Source organism: Setaria italica, chromosome IV (genome assembly GCF_000263155.2).
Source record: "Setaria italica strain Yugu1 chromosome IV, Setaria_italica_v2.0, whole genome shotgun sequence".
Taxonomy (NCBI): Eukaryota; Viridiplantae; Streptophyta; class Magnoliopsida; order Poales; family Poaceae; genus Setaria; species Setaria italica.
Window position 1 is genome coordinate 27,980,803 of NC_028453.1, and position 21,096 is coordinate 28,001,898.

Sequence of the window (21,096 nt, forward strand, 5' to 3'; positions counted from 1 at the left end):
AAAAGTTCTAATAATGTTTCCTCGAATAGGTGTGGAACTTGCACCATTTCCGTTTTGCGTAGAGAACTGAAAGTGATGCCTGTTTCCGGCCGGTAACTCTCATGGTGTCCATCAAGAATGAATTCAAGAGGACAGGCTGCTTGAGGTGTCTGTTTAGCTGGCTTTGTACCGGTGGCAGCCGGCAAAAGTAAGGCAAGTACACGTACTACACCAAGTTTATAGCCGCAAGGACATCCAAGAACTTGGGCGATGTGTTCTCTTAGCTGGAGATGGCGTTTACTCTTGTGAGTTGAGTTCCCATACCACTGGTATTCAGGCAAACCAGAAAATGATTTTGCGTTCCTTACAATAGACCGCACAGGGTGTCCAAAACTTCAAGTAATGCTGCAGGTGACATTTGGTTTTTTGTCAGGGCTACGTATGAGGGTATGAATGAGTGACGTGCCGTTCGGTTTCCTTGTGCTGTTAGGATGCACAGGTGTGCACTACTGCATCTTTTAAGGCTGCCACCTTGTATAACGGTGCTAACCTCCCGGCGTAGGAAATGGTTGAAATGTTGCATCACCAGCAAAAGTTACGGCGACTGCATTGGTGATGCTTATCGACAGACTTGAATCTGTTTCAGTGGAACAGAGTTTGATCCGAAAGATGATGTCTATGTAGGCAGACCATTTTTTTTTCTGAACATTCTTGGTGAAAACACATGCACCACAAGTTCAGGAAAAAGAACATTTTTCAGACATAATTACGTGCCGAAAAACTATCTTTCTCAGATGTAAGTTAACTATATGTGCTGTAAATTCTATCTGAGGCAACTGGTTATCACCGGTTATGGAGATATATTGTCTGATAAACTTGAAATTTTGGGGGTGAAGTGACTAGAATTTTGAATATTCAAATTCGATTATTTCCCTTACACTACCCAATGATTAATATTTTAGAAGTTAGAACTCACCGGTAGCCGATGATGTATCGCCAAGTCACTGGTAGTCTAGTACTAGCACTGATGCGAACTTGTAGCCTACCCTACCATCATGCTGAATGCTGATGTGTCTCCGAATCTGTGTGCACCAGGATCGATTTCATTCTTCCAACAAGATCTCCCCAATCGAGCCGGGATCTTAGCCCTCCTCTGCCCCCTGGCGCCAAGAACAATGCCTGTCAAAACTCAAATCCACCCATTTCACAGTTGAGTTTCACCTCCAAATACAACCTGAACTGAAACATCAAACATGGCAAGCATGCTATAAGAGGCACAACCCTCTTCAAATGCAAGTCCCCCTCCCTCCCCCCGGTTGCTGCACCGGAGACGAAGCGACAGCAAACGCGGCCTCGTGCTCGACGACGACGACGCCCGTTTGCATATAGAGTCGCCGCGCGCGCTCCCGGTGCTCCCGCCACCGCCACCGCCACCGCGCGCCCCGAGCCTCGCCGTCCATGCGCGCGCGAGCTCCTGCGTCTCCTCGGCGTCCCTACTGATGGCTCTTTCCTCGCCGGCGCGGCGCCCTCGGCAACCCCTCCTCCTACTGGCTCTGCTCCTCGCCGCGCTCTCCTCGCCCTGCGCCCGCGCCGCGGCCTCGGAGCGACGCCGCGTGCTGGCGCCGGCGGCGTTGCCACCGGCCCTTGCCCCCGGGCGAGCGTGGCAGGAGTTCCACGTGGCGCCGCCTACGGCGCCGCGGCTGGGCGCTGGCGTGTCCAAGAACGGCGAGGCCGCGCCACGGCCAACCAGGGAATGGCGGCGGCGGGTGCGCCGAGGCCGCGGCGGGGGCACCGGCGCGTGGACGTTCTCGGCGATGCTGCCCCGGGGGTTCGTGCCGCCGTCGGGCTCGTCCACGTGCCACAACGACATGCCGGCCACCGCCGCCGACGCCCAGTTCTTCGCCTGCAGCGGCGCCGGGACCCCGTGACGATCCATGACGGCGACGCGCGGCCGTGTCTCTGCCTGCCTGCTTCGACCAACAAGGATCCAAAGTCCAAGAACGGTTCCTGAAATCGCAGGATTCTCTTCTCTCTGCTCGTTCCTGAGGGGTTGTTGCAGGCAATTGTAAATTCGGTGAGGCTTAAAGAACTTTTCTTCTCCAGAGTTCGTGAAATAGTCCAGGCTCTATATCGGATCAACGGATCGGAAGCGAGCTTGAGTTCCTATTCCTAGTGAGTTGCCGTTGTTTCCATTTGTTTCCTCTTCCTGCCCCTGTTCTTGAACATGTGCCAAGACGAAACATCCATTCAATTTGCACGCAGAGTGTTTGGACATTTCTTCTCTCTTTAGCTACCCTGCTTCCTCTGTTTCGGTTTAGTCCCATTTTCTGTTTTCTCCTCATTTCCATGGCACGGTAAAGAAATCGCTTACTCGCGAAGCTCTTTGACAGATCAGAGGAGAGAACAGTGTTATTGTTCTTGAGACGACAACTGTAAAGCTTTGCATTTGATGTTACTCCTTGCTTCTTCTTCTTTTCCTCTCAAACACGTAGGAAAACTGCACGTCTTGAATCAGCAACGAAATTTGGGCTACAAACATGAGTTCTTTGGTTACTGGACGTTTCTTGCTTTAACTTGTCACAACTCACAAGAACTGCAACGCAGAGGGTTCGGAGCAAAAGCACTCAAGCCCTCGATCTGCCATTTAGCTCACGAGCTATCCTTTTCTTTCTTGAAACTACAGCAGCTGACCCTGCAATTTTATGGCATCATTAAACTAGGCTTAGAGTGCATGTTAAGCTCGGTGTTTCTTGGAGGCGGTTGATGCTTTTGGTGCAGGGGACTGTGGTGGTGTTCAGGCGTGCGGATTAAGAATAGGCTAAGAGGGTGGGATTACAATTTACAACAACCAAATCAGCCGGCATGTGGTCTTCGCATGATCTAGGGGGATCATTTCAGGCTGGTGATTGGCGAGTTCCCATGAACGTGATCTAAAGCAATTGTATTTTTATCGCCGTTCCGTGGCGTCTACTCCATGCACCCTCGCGCGCCGAACGCCCTTTAACAACAACGTCGCGCCGCCTCGATCTCGTGGTGTTACCGTCCATATGTGATTATGAAAGTTTCGATTCATTCCCAAGCTAAGCTTGGTTAGCTCTTACATGACTGGGCGACCGAAACTGGAAACAAAAGGGTTGGTGCCATCATGTGGAATGTGGACCATGATCAGGACGTAATTAGTTGGCCATTGACTGGATTTGTTTAACTACTGTCCTCTCCTGCTGATAAAAAAGAGGTGGTACCAAATATCCAACCACTAGTTTGTATTTTTTTTTCCAGTGATCTTCTAAAATAACAAAAAAATTCTGATTATAAAGACACAATAGCTAAGCTCACCGCTTAAACACTACACTAAGGGAAATTTGATGTCTAAGTATCAAATCCGTCACACAAGTCCCCTAAGTTCCCTTGTTGGGTTTGAGTAGTTTATTGGTTAACATGCAATTGCCATGTGAAGGATCAAGGATACAGTTGGTTTTGATAAATTGCAAGAAACCAAAAAGGAATACTAGTGTTTCTGTCTCCGTCTCTTTGCTTAGTAGCAATTAAAACAAGTAACAACTACACAATACATGCTACATCAAGGTTTGCAACACTAGAGTGACATGCAATAATTTAATTTCTAAAAATATAAATTTCTTAAAGTAAATTATACAATAAAACTGAAGACAAGAAATAACCGATTAGATTAGAAGACACAAATTTATCTTGTGGTATCGGTGGCCTATCAATCATACCTAATCTACATTAAGATGAATTCAACCCACTATCAAGTCACAATTCGATCTTCAACTGGATCGATTAATAGAACCACATAATATCCCAATTTTCACTAGAGTTGCACTTCAAACGCTCTGGTGAGAAATACACCACAACTCTTATAATCACAATTGGCCCCTTTCACAAGCTTCATGACGGGTTTCCTCCATCTCCAAACCATCTAGGAGGTGGTAACCTCCGCGAGTAACAAGTTCATCCATACACGTATCTTTGCATCTGCTAGTTCATTCTTAAATTATAGGCTGACAGACGCCGGGGTTGGGACCACCCGCGTTAGGGTCAAGCCGGCCTCACCTGGGCTGCACCGTCTGTCGCCATCATGGAGCTGGAGCCGGCTGGCCACCCGCACCACTAGTGGCCACGCCGGTCGCCTGCAACGTCAGGACCGGGATCGAGCCCGGGGTGGCAGGCGCAGCGGCGTGCCAGAGAGGTGGGAGAGAGGAGAGAGAGAGGGAGGAGATAAGGTTGGTTGGTTGAGAGGGAAGGGTGGGAGGAGAGTTCGGCCAATAGGAACGCTCGGTTTCGGAGTTGTGGATCGACGATGTGGCAAATGTGTTTCTTCTCTGAAGTTATCACACATTTTTAGACTACTAAACGATCTCAAATGAAAAGTTGTTAACTACAAAGTTTAAAATCTCATCGAGCTCTACAATTTTAATATAAAGTTTGTATTCGTCCAAGATCGTATGCAAAAATTTGTATTAAAAAAATACAGCCTTCAAACTTAATCATTCTCATTCTTAGCTTTGTTTCTATTTACGGAGCCCAACAACACTTGCGCCGTCATCATCATCATACATCTTGACACCGCTCCCATCGTAGGTCGCCTTCTACTGCGACAATGGGACTCCGAACGGCGGTATGCTACTCGGAGTTGTGGCCGCCCCCGCTTACGTCGGAACGCACGAGTTCCATGTGTGGGTCCCACGTAATAAACAGATGGCATCAAACCACCCACAAATATCTTCTACTGTTGTACTTGCAAAGAGAGGACTATTGGGGATAACACACCAACATATTGTGAAGCAAAGCCAACATATTAGGAACAAATGAATAATAACATAAGAGCAACTAAGTATCAACGGATAAGCATTTCTGCTAGTAATTTCCTTATATCTCGACTAAACATCATATTTGGGTCTTTGGGTGGCTGAACCAAGCCCCATGCCATTTAAACCACCCCCAAGGTCGAGCTCCACGTCATGATGTGGAGCATGTGGAGCTCGACCTTGACGTCTTAAACTTCATCACCCTATTTTTTATATATTTTCCACGGGCGAACTACCTCAATCTTTACATGGTCGAACTAACACCGAATGAGTTACGATGAACAACATGCTATTTAAATATATAATAATTCATTAAAAATATTATTGTTTTTTTAAAGAAAAGGATTTAGCTTGGTCACGTTGAACACCATGCCATCTAAATATGTATGATTAATGCACAGAGCATCGTATCAACTTAGTCAGTGAATTTAATAACCGTGATTTTTTCTTATCGAACTAAAATATACTAACAAGTATCATCACCATTCAACATTCATGAATTTTACTCGATCACCTCTGAAAATTAGCAAAAAGTTAAATTAAATCGTCCTAACACGCGCGTCTTGATCTAGCAGTTCGCGGGCCGTGGGTTCGTGGGATACTCCCGAGTCCTAAGCGAGGGCCCGTGACCGTGAGAGCGCTCCATACACCCACCACCTGCTCGACCAAAAACCCAAACGCGCCTCCCGCGCCATGCCGCCGCGCCCGGCGGCGCTCCGCCGCCTCCTCCCCACCCACCTCCACCACCCCGCCGCTCGCCCCGCCCCGCGTCGGCCGCCTCCTCCGTCCCCACCGGCCGACCAGGGCCCGCTCCCCGACCCCTACGCCCTCCTCGTCCACGACCCCATCGACCTCCTCTCCTCCCTGTGGCGACGCGCGTTCGCGCACCCGCTCCCGTCCCCGTTCCCCAACCTCTCCGGCTACGCCTCCCGCCTCGACCTCTGGCTCCTCTCCTACCAGCGCGCCTGCGCCCACGCCACGGGCACCTTCCCGCCGCGCCAAGCCGTCCCGCTGCCCACCCTCCACTGCCTCCTCCGCCTCCGCGCCGCCGCGCTCCGCCGCCACCCCGCCTTCCCCTGGGGCGCCTCCACGCACCTCCTCCTCCGCTCCCCCGCCGACCCGCCCTCCACCGTCCCCATCTCCCGCCGCAAGCTCGAGGCCCGCTTCGCGGACGCGCCGCCGCCGTTCCAGGACCGCGTCGTCCAGGAGCTCCTCCTCCTCCTCCTCGAGCCCGCCTTCGAGCCGCGCTTCTCCCCAAAGTCCCACGCGTTCCGTCCCGGACGCGGGCCCCACTCCGCCATCCGCTCCGTCCGCTCCCATTTCGCTGCTTACCTCTGGTTCGTCTCCGCGGACCTCACCTCGGTGGTCGATGGACTCTCGCCGGAAACCATCCTTTCATGTGTCCAGAAGGCTGTCTCCGACCGCAAGGTGCTGTCGTTGCTCAAGTCTGCCCTCAACGCCCCTGTTCGGCCTGGGTCTGTGCCGCCACCAGATAAGGACCTCGACGGGCTGGCCAAGAAGAGGCTGAAAAGGAAGGTGCTCAGGAAGAGCAGGAAGAAGAAGGTGCTTAACGAGAATGAGCCGAAGCCTGACCCTTATTGGTTGAGGCTGTTCTTTGGGTTTGCTCCTGAACAGGCATGCCATGTGCCGAATTATGGGCATTGTGGTATAATTAGTCCTTTGCTTGCTAATGTGTGCCTTAACGAGCTGGATTGGTGGATGGAGGAGAAGATTAATGAGTACTTTTGCCCGTCCAAGCATGATTCGATTTGGAAGGAGGCAGGTGATGAGGGGTGCCACAATCCCGCTTGGCCTGAGTTTGTTCCATCGGCTGGGAAGGAGAAGACAAGGAAGATGGATTTCCTTCGATTTGGTTCGCATGTCTTGATTGGGATCAGGGGGCCAAGGGAGGACGCAGTTGAGATAAGGAGACAACTGATGGAATTTTGTGAGAGAACATTTGGTTTAAGGCCAGAGAATTCGATGGTGGAAATCGAGCACATCACAAGGGGGATTGAATTCTTGGATCATGTGATCACGCGCAGGGTCATCTACCCGACCTTGCGATATACTGCCAGTGGAGGTAACATTGTCAGTGAGAAGGGTGTCGGAACATTGTTGTCTGTAACAGCGAGCTTGCAGAGGTGCATTAGGCATTTTAGGAAACTTGAGCTTGTAAAGGGGGACAGGGATCCTGAGCCATTGCCATGTTCACCAATGTTGTATTCTGGGCAGGCACACACTAACTCGCAGATGAACAAGTTTCTCGAGACCATGGCTGATTGGTACAGGTATGCAGATAACCGGAAGAAGATTGTAGGGTTCTGTGCATATGTCATAAGGAGCTCACTGGCAAAGCTCTATGCGGCAAGGTATAGACTGAAGTCTCGAGCTAAGGTCTACAAGATCGCTTCACGGGATCTTAGCCGTCCTTTGAGAGAAAACACAAGGAATGATGCACCGGAATATTCTGATCTTTTGAGGATGGGACTGGTTGATTTTATTGAGGGTGTACAATTTGCACGCATGTCATCAATTCCATCGTGCGATTACACACCTTTCCCTAGAAACTGGGTACCACACCATGAACTTGTATTGCAAGAGTACATTAAGCTGCAAGATCCAAAGTTCTTTTTTGAACTTCACAAGACTATCAAACGTCAGGAAATAAGTTCACCACAGGATGATGTATCAAAGATGGTGTGGTATTATAAAGTTCATGGTGTTTATGATGACAAAGGATCTTTGATGAGAGCCAAAGAATTGAGAAATGGTGAAGTTGTCAATGGGTACAAGCAACTTCTATTGGATACATAGTCTGTGACTCCTATGTTCCTGATTGTTAATAGAAATATTGATGGGTATGCAATGGTGCATCAGGCAGATTCTTCTATATTTTTTGTTGTACGAGTGACCCTATTCTCATGGGTATCTATGAACAGCATTTCAGCTAAAGAAATGCACCAAAATCATTTATTATGGCATATAAGAGTATAAATTTGAATGCTTACAGCAGCGGTTCACCTTATATCAAGGTAAACTCATCTGCTCTCATGTCATGCCAACTTTACAGTTTATTTTTATATTCCTGCTTCTAACAGTGGAGCACTTCTGAAGCTTCTAGATGCCACTTACAATAGCATTCTTTTGGATGAACTTCTCTATAGAATTATACAGAAAATGAGAAAAAGATAGCCCAGTTCACGGATTTCTCTTAAAAGTTTTTAGAGCAAATATATACGAAATTCCTGTGTTTTTTTCCTTCTTACCATATTCCATTAGACATGACATCTACTTTGTTTACTAATACTATTTCTGTGTCTTTGTATTCTTATACTTCAAATTGTTGAAAGCTTTGAGTGAGGTACTGACATAGTAAAATTTCAGACTTCCACACATTGGTCAATTCAATTGTATTAGGTGTAGGGGTGAAGCACACCGCACTGGACAGGTGCAATCATGCAAGTTCCTGTGTTTCTTGGTACACTTCTGGAGAAAATAGAAATTACATTTGCCTTCCTAATTTTTCTGCTTAAATTATCATTACATTTTACTAAGTCTTTTCAAACTCTTAAGAACTCAGTAGTGCATAGTTTCTTTAGTATTTATATGCTTTTTTTGGACCTCTAAACTAAATCTCTTTTGACTTTTTGAGGACCATTCACTGATAGAAAGCTCATGCTCAAAAGCTAAGCAATAATCAATTGAATAATTAACAAAGCAAATCTTAACCTGATTTCTGCATTCCTGTCAGGATTCTCAAACTAAGGACTGTGAAATGAAATGTGGAATGTTCTCACTGGGATCATTCCAGTCAGTTTTTCAGAAAGTTTCCGACTTTTGGTTTCTGTCTTTTCTCCTACACATCCCTTAGTATTGATTCAGTTTCTCCTTTGTTGGCTAGACTCTATGTTATTCATCATGACTAGACTCATTGTTATTCAGCATGACTAATTAGTTCATATTTGAATATCTGTACAGGAGAAAACTAGGAATTGACGTAATTGTGCATGAACTTGCTAATTTTTTATTATACATTTTGTGTACAGTAATCCTTGTTGTGGCCAACTAATTCTCATCTTAACTCCTGATCTTGTTATACTTAATTGATGTTACACTAGTATTCTTTCTTTCACTATTTCATGTGGTTACAGTGGATCTTGTTGGAGAGCATAATTACCCTTCGAAACAATAACCTTTCATGATTGCTATTGTGGAAATATCGCTGATGAGTTTGCTAGTACATTTCTAGCCACCAGTATTTTAGGATGACAGCAGCATCCATTTCAAGTGCAACTATTGTTCTTATTTTATCCTTTCCAAACGAATTCTTTGTCCTCCTTTTTCATTTGTATTTTCTTTTAGAAAAATCTGGAAGATTTTACCATCTTAGACATGGTTAGTCTGCAAACTCCTTTTCCATCATTGCATTTTTTAGCTGCATGCCAACTTCTGTAGTTGCATGTAATATTACTGTTCCTAAATTACTCATTCAATTGACCATGATGTGTATATCCTTTTCTTGTTATTGTTGGTTGGATGATAACAAAATATGCTCTTGTTTAAGTTATCACTGTGCAACCCTGTGTCTCTCTAGCAGCATGGGCATGTTATAATGATTGTCTCAATCGTATGGTAGTTCTGATGGTGGTCACAGCTATCATATCGTTCCTTCTATTCTTTTTATTATTTTGAAAATATTTTTTCTTTAGTTAAACCTGTTGTGAGTTGGAGACTTGGATGTCTAATATTCTTGACCAAAGTATTCCATCCTAAAAGGATCTTATTTAAGTAGTAATAAACCTCCCCAGTCTGCATTCCTCAGGAGGACAGAAAAAGAGATCCATCAACCAACCAGTTCATTAGTTTGTATCTGGCTCTGCACCCACTGAAAGATAACATACAAACATAAAGTCCTAAGTAACATTTTGCAAAAGCTACTTTGGTGTTCATGACAAGTAAGGAACTCCTATAAACTGATTGTACCTTGTTTTGTTATGTTAACTGCTTGGAAGCTCTTTGTGATATCATTGATGGTTTCATGCTGATTTTGACATTTTGGGCCCCCACATAGCGAAGTAGGTAGAAGTTGGTTGGTGCTAAATGCTAGATGTAGGACACGAAACAATGCTTTGTGTTCTTCTTGGCAATCTGTAACCTTATATAGTTTTGCACCTTGTAGTTTATTTTGTGGCCCAGGAACTAGGGAAGTGGTATCTATCTTGATGTACATATCTTGTATCTGTTCCAGTTGCAAAGTAGGAGCATTCAGGCTAAGAGAGTTCTAGTAATTAAGGGATGCTACATTAAAATGTCTGGATGGTTTAGCTGATCTAGAAAACTAGGTGCCCTACTTGTACTAACGAGATTAGTTGTCTACTGGGTTTGTGATGCATTAAGCATGTCATGAAAATATGATTTGCCAGGGGTTATACCTCTTCGTTCTGTTAACAGGGGATTTGGTTTGTGAACCTTGTAATTTTGGAATCCAGTTCACAATAGTGCTTCATGGCTCGTGAACCTTTAGTTTTTGGTTTACTAAACCCAATTTGTAATAGCACGCTGTGATATGAAAAAACGATTGTTTAATGTCAATAATTCCAAAAACCACTTGCTAGTACCAAGAGTCAACTAACAGATTATGATAAGACATGTATAACTTAATGTCTTCATTCTGGACTAAAGTGACAGTAACAGATCATAGTAGGGTTCATTATTTGTTTCCTTTGGCTATCCTGTGAGAGCACCCAACAGATTCATGTTGTAGTTGGACCCCTCCATTGATGCTTTACCAGTGCCTCAGTTATTCCCTACCACATAAGCCCTCATTGGCCTACACCAACTTGGAGGTGGGGTTGCTTATCAAGTACCACGAATGGTATGATTTTTGCGGGTCATGGGTTTCCTTTATTGTAGGTCATATTGCAACTGACAGCATGTGGTGAGCCTGTTTCTTCCTGTACAGGATCATTTGCCTACAACCACTGGAAGAAGGTAAGTGCCACATCCTATTCATATGCTACAGGAAATGCTACTTGATGTTTGCCAGTGCTATGCTACAATGCTACTGTCACTGCAAAAAGATTGTTACTGAAATGAAAATACCTTGCTGCGCATATGGTGTAGGTGTAGAACACCTTTTTTCATTGGGGAGCATATATGATCATTCTCTTCCTGTCCTTTCACAGATTCATTGATTGAGGAGTATTAAAACTTCACAAAGTTTTCTTCAAATTTTCTAGTGTTTAAACTAATAGTACAAGTGGATCACATTCAGTTAGCATGGGCTTCCATAGAATTCCTATCTTTCAAGTAAGGCAGATGGTTGCCCTAGAATCTATCCTCCTTATCTGTTGACTTTTTCCCCCTTTTTATGTTTCCCCCTCTTTACAAATTCTGAAGACAAATATCTATATGTATAGCCCAAATGGATGTTAAGAAGATTCACCAATAGGATTTATCTTGCCTTTGTTTCTTCAAGTTTATGCAGGCAAATAATCTGCACACACTATTTATATTCACGTCCCATCCTGTTCCCGCATGTTTCTTTTCCTTCTTGAATGTGGGGGTGTCATAAGTTGCTGTTGTTAGTTTGCCATCGGATTGTTTAAGCATACAGTATCTTGGTTATAAGTTGGGAAGCATTTTTCATATGGTTGGAACGCATATGTCAGCTACTACCTGTACTGGATGGCCCCTTGCAATTATTCAGATCAAGGATTTTGTCCTGGCTGCAAAGCTTTCACATGTGTCGACAGCCGACTCTTTTTCCGTTAGCTTATCGTGCTGGTCTTTTATTCTATTTTTCATACATATCTTCAGTGATACACCCGTCCGTTTTTTCCCTTCTTCATTTGCGTTATGGATTTGTTTTCGTATGCTATCCTCAGTGCTGGAGTCCCCGTTGCCATGCCAAATATCCTTGCGTGCTGATCGATCTGCTGTGGTTCAGTTCTTTTTTTCTTTTTTCTTTTTCTTGTGCGGAGGGCTCGGGTTCTGTCTTTCTCATGGCAATATTGATGTGAATAAAGTTGCATTTGTTCTGAAGAATATGACATATTCGCGATGCGAGAAGAAGAGCCCTATCTTTTTTCCCCCCTCTTGATGATAGTCCTTGATTCTCTCCAGTTTGGTCTATTGGGATAATCATGAATCCGTATAGAGAACAGTGAGGTAACCTTGAAAAGTTCCTCCTTTTCTTTCGGTCACTGGAGATTGAGGAAAAAGGGAAGTCCTTTGTTGAAACTTTTTCTCCAGATAATTCAGGTCAGAAGCATTTGATCACGAATTCTTGGTAAATGTTAGTTTAGCAGTTAATCTAGAGCAATGTGGAATTAAATGTCGCGTCAGTTCTTGAACCGGACCGGAGAAATTGACCAGAATGTTGAATTGATGTGATGCTTACATTAGTACATGATGGAGTAGTACAGTATGCTAGTACGACCCCTTCTTTAAGTTTAAATTGACTTCTAATCCACTGACCAAATTTAATTTCTACCATTACGGATTCAGAACAGTAATCACGCTCCAGATGTCAATTTTTTCGGTCTGCTACGATCCATTCTCCTTACGTTCTTGCCTTTTGTTTTATATTTCAGAAATTTTTGTAAAGGCGTTTGTCTTTTTCCTCAAGAAGAAGAAAGAAAAACAAGGAAAGAGTATATCTTCTTCGTGAGCAATTACGCGCATGCCTTTTTATCTGAACTCACGTGCGTCAGCACTTATTAGAGGCCCGAGACGTTGTGATCCCCTGCAGCAGCGAAATTTTATAACCCTCGTGCGGCAGGATCACACGTGACGCCATCGCGCCCGAGCAGCATGGGACAACACGAACTAGCTAAAATATTGTTTGATCCTTGTCGTGAAAAACTTGCGTCCAGATCAAATAGGACAAAAGTGCAAATGTAATTAGGTCCCGTTCCTAAAATTCCTGTCATTTAATGTTTAGATACTAATTAAAGTATTAAACATAGACTAATTATAAAATCAATTGCACAGATAGAGGCTAATTTGCGAGATGAATCTATTGAGCCTAATTAGTTCATGATTTGATAATGTGGTGCTACAGTAAACATGTGCTAATGATGGATTAATTAGGCTTAATGGATTTATCTCAGAAATTAGCTACCATCTGTGTAATTAGTTTTATAATTAGCTCATGTTTAGTTCTCTTAATTATCCTCTGAATATTCGATGTGACATGAATTTTAGTCCGGACTAAAGATCCAAACACCCCCTTATTATCGAATTGGGTGTATAAGTGGGCACCAACGATTTAAAACCTTATGATCTTACTTATCCTACAGCTGAAATCATAGTTCACGAGCTCTATCTAATTCTCTTTTATATAAATTTCATCTTTTAGAGATGACTTCGCAAAAAAAATAAATTAAATTTATTGGTAATAAAGATTTACAAGATGGCAAATTAAATCATGAACTCTACCAAAGCGATATATACATTCGCATTTTTGAATTCTAATAAATCTGTTGCGATGATTACGATTCTAGATATGATTTTGTTAATCACATGTGGTGCTATTCAATCTCCCATTGGAGATCAAGATTCTATAAAAAGTAAGATGTACAACCAGACAATTCGCGGCACAATAACTCCATATGTTTGCAGGATAATGTCATACCATTGCACCAAAGTTTATTGACCTTATATCGAGCATTTGCTGTGCTCATTTTCTCTCCTGGAAGCTGCAACTTTGTGGAGCACGACAATCGGCTAATCTAGTTATAGCGTTATTAGATTATCATAAAATAGAACCCACAAATCAAGTAATGGTTTAACACAACAACTAACAAACTCTTATTTTGACAAGGTTTTGGGCACATCGTATTTCAATTTTCGCCGGTGCACAACTAAGTACCACATTGGTTAAGAGATTATCGATGATTAAACTCTTCAATGCCGTCCTTAATTTCATATAGAACAACAAAAAACAAAAGATTCTTTAAAAAACGCAACACGATCTCTCATTACATATCACAGTCAAACACACCTTTACTATCGGCGTCTCCACCAATTTAGCTTAGAGCTAGTAGAACTAATTTTTTTTCATTGAACAGTGCAAAAGATAAAAGGCTAGCTAGGAGTGGAGAGATAAGCTCTACAATATTCAAAACCGCCTGCTGCACACTCTTACCGGCACTTAATCCTCCCAAATAGCCACGTGGCATATTCTTCCCTGTTCCACCGTATACGTACACCAGTGACCAGTCAAAAGTCCTAGAAAAATCCTAGAGCTCACACAGCAGCCATAGAAGATCCACACCGTCCGCGTCGCAAGCCCGTGCCAAGGCCGCTCATCCCGACGCCGCCGTGCCACACTCCCCACGCCCCCCTTCCAAGTCGCGAAACATTTCTTTCCAAAAAAGAAATCGATTTCCTTATCCAAATTAAATTATTTTCTAGCTGAGAGAAAATACGGGAGCGGAAGGAAAAAAAATTGGAGGAAAAGGGCGGAGGCTTTTGCCTCGGGCTCCTATTTATAGCCAACCGCCCCGAAAGCGATCTCGCCTCGGCTCCTCGCGTTTTTCTATTTCGCCCCCTCCACTGTTCCAATAATAATAAGGAAGATTCTCGATTCGGCTTCCTCGCGAATTCTTCCGGCCAGCGGCGGCGATCGGCCTCGATTCGGCCCGGCTCGGCGGAGCGGAGATGGTTGCCGTGGCGGCGGAGGGCCCGATCCGCGGCGCGGACGCCGTGCCGGCGGCGGAGAGGGAGGCGGCCGCGGCTGAGGCGGCGGCGGCGGCCAAGGGCGGCGACGGGGAGGCCGGGAAGGAGGAGGTGAGGGAGTACGAGAGTGACATGAGGAAGCTGGAGGACCTGCTCTCGAAGCTGAACCCCTCGGCGGAGGAGTTCGTGCCGCTCTCGCGCCGCCGCGGGGATGGCGGCGCCCGCCGCCTCTCGGCCGACGCGCCCGTGTTCGTGTCGCCGGCGATCGACTACTACGCGCGACACCACCAGCTCCCGCCGCCGCCGCCGCAGCAGCAGCCGATGCACGTGCTGCAGCTCGTGGGCGGCGGTGGCATGGGCGGCGCCGGGGGGAGGGACTCCAGCAGCGACGGATCCGCCAACGGCCAGCCGAATCGACGGGTAATCACTGAATTGCAGAGTCCGATTTGTTGCGGGTCTCTCCGCGGGTAGGGGTTAGCAGTGGACTGTTTCTGGGTCGATCGGTAGGTTTGGAGGTTTCCTGATGTTGATGGCTTTGGATTTTTAGCTACTCAAGTGCGATCGACTCGAGAGCTGATCTTTTACTGGGAGGGTTTTAGGTCTAGACTGGTTGTCATATAAAATTTAATCAACCTGGTACCATTAGTTGATTTTGATATTTCCCTATTATAGATTCCTGTCGGTTGATTATTCTCGGATCCTTGCTCTGCACATGTTTTTTCAGTAATTGGATTCACTTGATCGTTTCGTTCTCTTTATTTGTTTCTTTTGTTGTAGTTATATTTTCCCAACATATTGTTTGCCAGTGCTATGAATTGGGTAAATGGGTAGTACAGTACAGTGAGGGTAGTGTCTTGAGAATAATCAGCTGCATTTGACCTGTGTGGTTATAGAGAAGGAATGGCTTCATTCAGGGGAGGAGAAGGATGATGGGAGGCCGCCCTCGTCGAGCTGATAGGGAGGCCAGTGTGCAGCGAACAGTCTATGTCTCTGACATTGATCAGCATGTGAGAATATCATAGAGTTCTGTTTTGTATATTTTGTTATAAGAATATCATAGAGTTCTGTTTGGTATATTTGTTTTCCTTTTTTTTGATATATTGGGATTTGCAGGTAACTGAACAGAAACTCGCCGAAGTTTTTTCAACCTGTGGGCAGGTGCGTTCTAAGATTCCTAATATCAACTCCACTTGAGGTCATTAATTTTTTGTTGCCTATATCCTGAAAACAAAAAATAATTGACCAAATATTTGTTTTTGTCTCTCCTGGAGGTTCAATTTTTTTCCTGCATCTTAGAAATTAATAGTTTAAAGTTGTTTTTTGACATATGCTTTGTTTGATGTTATCTACCTTGTCAGAATACTGACATTTTTGCCTATAATGTGTCGTAACAATTGAACTCTTGAGATCTGTAATTTCTAGGGTAGCTGAACGAAGAATGAAGTTGCATTATGACTTAAAAACAAGTAAATCAGTTACTTGCCATTTGCACTGAATTCCAATATTTAGGTTTGCCTTGATTTCTTTCTTGTTTTCTCCATGAAACTTCTAGGGTTTCATTCCCTGAATGTATCATGCATGGTTGTTTGAAAAGAGAGGCAGTATGGGTTCTTGAAGTATTCCTGGGTGGCTACTAATCCTAGAAAAGATCAACTTTGTAAACTAATCCCTAGTTCTTCCTAAGATTGGTTAGACACTTGAATTGTTAAGGAAAGATGGAAGGTTGAAATAGTTGGTGATCAGGTTGATAAGCGTGGAATTGATCGTCTTCATATACCATTCCAATATGGTGGTTAGCATAAAGCAGGGGGCACATGGGTGATGTTCTTCCCCTGTCAAACTTGCATAATTGATATTTGTAAGCAGATGGCTTTCTCGGACTACGTATTAGGCCACACCCTACTAAGTTAGTCATAGTGATGCTTACTAGTTTTGAGGATATGAAAGATACATGAGACCATTGTTCCATTAGTGATGCGGCTGTTGTGATGTTGCTAGCAAATGGTCTGTTCTCTGTTGTGATGTTGCTAGCTAGTAATTTACCACATTCTGTTAGGTACGGAACAGACGACCATAGAGAATTGCTGTCTGCGCTGTTTTAGTTATAACTGATTCAGTTCATATTTGCAAACTTAATGCATGTACTAATTTTTCTATAGCTCTTGCACTCATTTTTAGTTATTAAAGATCAGTAGTATCTTTCATGAAACATGATTAATATCCTTATGCAGAGTTTAAACTTAAAAGACATATGATATAACCTGGTAGCTCATACATGGATTTATCATTGCTCCCCCTGTCCTCTCTTGCTTTAAAATACTTCATAATGTGGATGGTGTTGGGTGTTTCTTGAATTTTTACTAACTTCGTTTCACATTTATCTCTCTATGGTTTACTTCTTATGACACATCTTCTCTTGTAGGTGGTAGATTGCCGTATCTGTGGTGATCCTAACTCAGTGCTGCGTTTTGCCTTTATCGAGTTTGCAGATGATGGTAGTAGCTTCAATACACCAATTGTTATTTGATAGTCCTATGTTTGTGTAAGCAGCAGTCCTGAATGAAGCTGCTTTTTCTGCAGTTGGTGCAAGAACAGCACTAACACTTGGTGGAACCGTTCTTGGTTTTTATCCTGTCAAAGTTTTGCCATCAAAGACAGCAATTTTACCTGTGAACCCCAAATTTCTTCCTCGAGTAAGTAGACAGATATAAATTATATCATCTATTGATGTTAAATCTGTAACAAAACAAGCAAATCTCCTTTTCCTTCAGACTGAGGATGAGAAAGAAATGGTATCCAGGACTGTATATTGTACTAACATTGACAAGAAGGTATGCTGTATGGTATAATTATTTCTTATTTCTGTTCGCATCTTATTGTAATTGTATCCTGGAACAGTGCACATGAAATATTTCTAATAGCTAATCTTCACAGTTGGGCATTCTTGTGAATATGTGCTAAGTTTTCTTATCACCACCATTCAACATGATCTGTTAAAGATGTTTGAAATGAGAGAGATGTGTGAATTGATACCAGTGAATCCAGTGTATTTGTTACAATTGGCCAATATTTTGTGTGTAGTAACAAATATTAATCAATGAGTAGTTCTCGTCTGAAGTCAATTTATGATCTCATCTTTCTTTCAAAATGGCAATCCTTTATCCATAAGCTTCAGAAGCTTTTGCACCTTGATGTTTAAGATAGCACTTGACCAGTCAATGAAGCTGTATTAGGTTCACTGTTTTTTTTGGGATAAAAACTCTGTTCACTTTGAAGATGAAATGTTGCATACTGTGTAGTAGCTGTCACTTGTGAATTTTGCTGTTGAGTTTACATTTTTGTGTGGCTGGAGTTGGAATCATGTTGATGCTTGCTAATTCTTTCTGATTTTGAAAGTCCCGTGAGAAAACAGTTTCACCATAAAATTTGAAAAACAGTCAAATTCAAAAGTGGGTTCTAGGAGTTGGTTATGAGCTGATATTTGACTCAGTTCGTACTGAGGATAACACCATTATTTTTTTTAGAATCCCAATGGTTGAGGATATTTGTCAAAGTGGTACCTGAGATGTTGTGATATTTAGAATTTTAGATCCAAGAGTTATATATCTATGTTGTGATTGTATTGTGCCATACCTGAGTATATATTTGTATTATTTTCTTTGTCTAAGTATTTGAAATCTGAATGGTAGTAGGGTAAATATAAATGGTGAAATTGAGGAAAAAAAAATTCAAATGCTAAGTTCTAGGTGTCGTTTTTAGGTTTTATTTTTTTTCTGTTCAAATGTTAAATATAATGATTGTAGTACGACTTATTTCCTTTATTGTGTAGGTTGCAGAAGATGTAGTGAAACAATTCTTTGAGGGAACATGCGGTGAAGTATGTTACCTACTTACCTCTATGTTTTCGTTGTAGGAATGTGTTTCTTTTACATGGCTAAGCATAAATAATTTGGTTAATAGTTATGTTCCTTTTTTACTTAGGTTTCTCGTCTGAGGCTACTTGGTGATTATGTGCACTCCACGTGCATTGCCTTTGTTGAGTTTGTCCAAGTAAGTAAAACAGGAGACTTCAGTATGCTAATTGTCATCAAGAATAAATCAGTTTCTATATCAGAAATGATGCCAATAACATTGGAAAGAACAACACAAACACTTTCTCATGTGAACGAATTCCTGTTAGAAAGGTAAACGTGACAATATTTTGTTTGTCAAACCCATCCAATGGGTAATTTCGGTGTAGCCATTTTGTCTTTAAACTAAGCTTTTCAATCCTTCCACATCTGGTTTTCTCATGATTGGAGGATTCACTTTCTGATTTATCTCAGATTCTATTTCTTCAGTCTTACATAGTTCATGTTTGGATTATTTATTTGCTTTGCAATTGACATTATTTGCTAAGCATTTAAGTTATTCGAGTAAAATAAGGCTGTTAACATGCGTTTGATTTTTTTTCTTGTTGCGCTGACAAGGCTTTCTACTATAGTACAAAGCCCTTATAGATTCTCACCATGTAGAACCAATGTTGTGCTATATGTACTTTCCATTTCCTCATGGGTAAGTTGATTGCTATTAGATATATCACTAATTCACAACACTGATATTATAGATCCATATGCATCTTTCTGCTCCTAGCTGTATCTCACCTTTTTCCTACTGCTTTTATTCTGGCAGCTGTCAGTCTTCTGCTAACTTGCTAGATATTCTGCATCCTCTTTTACAACACATGTATCGTTACAAGCATAATTTCAAGATTGCTTGAATTATTTATGCTAGATAGTCCTAATCATTAGAGCATTCTATGCCTAGTCTCACAAGCTTTTGAGCAAAATACAGATGAGTCAAATTACATATGTTTGTGGTAGTTTCTGATTTACAGAAATACTAATATACAAGTGCCTGAATGACAAATTGTGGGCTTACTTTTAACTGGAGATGTGCTTAATTAAGCCAACTTTGCTCACCATGTTGCAAAGCAATTACCTTGCAAGTCGTGCACTAACAAACTAGGAGCTTCCTTAATGTTTATGATCCCTTCAGCTATCTAAAATGGTGCTATAATCATTTACTTTGCATGCAGGGAATTGAAATACATGCTTGTAGGCTGAAAATTTTTGAACGAAACATGTAGTTGGACTGGTCACCCATGGACTTAACCTCAACCAGTCATTTGTGTCAATGGTGTTGCCAGATCTAATAACACTGCCACGTTTTAACCTGGGCTAGTCATCTGTGTTGGTGATAATCTTGCATTATATGTTTAGACCTAATCAAATTATAACTTATGAAAGTCTTTTTTAGAAATATGGTAAAAAATGTATGGTTGGTCAAAATTAAAATAGTTCATCTGCACGCATCCAAAAACAACCTTTATTTTTTAGTGTTCCCTGAAGGCATGACGCTAGACAGGTGGCTCTGTCTTTGTCTACCTCCTGCAATCAGGCAGGCCTGGTTTGCTGTGTAGAGTAGTGTTGCCTAGTGCCTAGGAAGGCTAGTGACATCTTAGGTAACAATTACTCGATACCAGATGAAGTGAATTTGTTGCCTAATGCCTATCTGGTGCCTAGGAGGGCTAGTGACATCTTAGGTAACAATTACTTGTTTATCAGATGAAGTGAATTTCATAAAGATAAATGGTACTTATTTGGGTGGCATTTGCAAAGGAAGTGTAGTTACCAGAAGAATTTACATTGATTTTCTCAATTATGTGGGCTGTACATTGCTGAATTTTCATTTAATAAGAAATGCTTCTTTTGATACAAAACAAGGATGCAAAAATTATTTGTTCATTTTTTTGGAGCTTGGCCAATTTATAAATTCCGTTTCTGCAGGCAGATAGTGCTATTCTAGCTCTGAACTGCAGTGGCATGATTCTTGGCACGCTTCCCGTCAGGCAAGAACATACTTTCTGCATGAGTTCGAAGTTCCTACCATGCTAAGGGTGCCGTGTTTTCCATCCTGTGCTTACTGTATACTGTGCTATTGGTTTTTCAGGGTGAGTCCGTCAAAGACCCCAGTCCGCCCTCGTTCGCCCCGTGTGACGTCGTACTGAATCCCGTGTGACGTCGTACTGAATCCGGCTTATGTGAAGCCGTCGTCCAGGGCAGCAGCAAATTTCCAGGCAACAAAGCGAGTCGCGCAGCCTTAGAGACTGTCGCGTTGCGGATCAGCAATTGTCGTTGAAGAGAGTTGTCGTTGATTAAACCCTAGTTGTCTAGTTGAAAGCCCCTCGCTTATGTTTCTCAGACCCATCTGTATGGTTGCTGGGAGCTCTATTTTGACCTCCTTTTTCTTTCTTTGACCTAAAGGTTGATTATGTATGATGCTATGGCAGCCTTGACAGTCATTCGAACAAATAATGTCTATGGCTTCTGTTATTCGCCTTTGCCTGATCATCTTAATCTCTTCGGATGTAGATCGTTCACAAAATTGCTAGTAGTCTGGGTGGTAGTAGTTCACTATCTTGAGGCGGACAGCAGGCCTATTGGCTTGGCCCGTGTCTGATGCCCAATTTGTGACCTGATGCTGATGGCCGAACTCAGGCTTTCACCCTTTTTGCATTTCTAACGTTTTAATTTGTGGGAGCTCTGTGCATATAGTCGAT

General features: G+C 42.9%; 3 protein-coding genes across 3 annotated transcripts; all 3 read left to right on the forward strand.

Moving 5' to 3' along the window:
* Positions 1-1,108: 1,108 nt before the first annotated feature.
* LOC101786056 lies at positions 1,109-2,253 on the forward strand. The gene has a single exon (XM_004967022.4). The coding sequence runs from the start codon at positions 1,479-1,481 to the stop codon at positions 1,905-1,907; it is 429 nt and encodes a 142-aa protein (XP_004967079.1). The 5' UTR covers positions 1,109-1,478; the 3' UTR covers positions 1,908-2,253.
* A 3,195-nt stretch (positions 2,254-5,448) lies between these two features.
* LOC101786461 (nuclear intron maturase 1, mitochondrial) lies at positions 5,449-7,818 on the forward strand. The gene has a single exon (XM_014805044.2). The coding sequence runs from the start codon at positions 5,502-5,504 to the stop codon at positions 7,623-7,625; it is 2,124 nt and encodes a 707-aa protein (XP_014660530.2). The 5' UTR covers positions 5,449-5,501; the 3' UTR covers positions 7,626-7,818.
* Positions 7,819-14,334: 6,516 nt separating this feature from the next.
* Positions 14,335-20,887, forward strand: LOC101776478 (polyadenylate-binding protein-interacting protein 8). The gene is made up of 10 exons (XM_004965495.2): positions 14,335-14,915; positions 15,389-15,502; positions 15,609-15,653; positions 16,918-16,990; positions 17,076-17,188; positions 17,267-17,326; positions 18,325-18,372; positions 18,477-18,545; positions 20,324-20,385; positions 20,487-20,887. The coding sequence occupies exons 1-10, from the start codon at positions 14,478-14,480 to the stop codon at positions 20,542-20,544; spliced, it is 1,080 nt and encodes a 359-aa protein (XP_004965552.1). The 5' UTR covers positions 14,335-14,477; the 3' UTR covers positions 20,545-20,887.
* Positions 20,888-21,096: the final 209 nt, after the last annotated feature.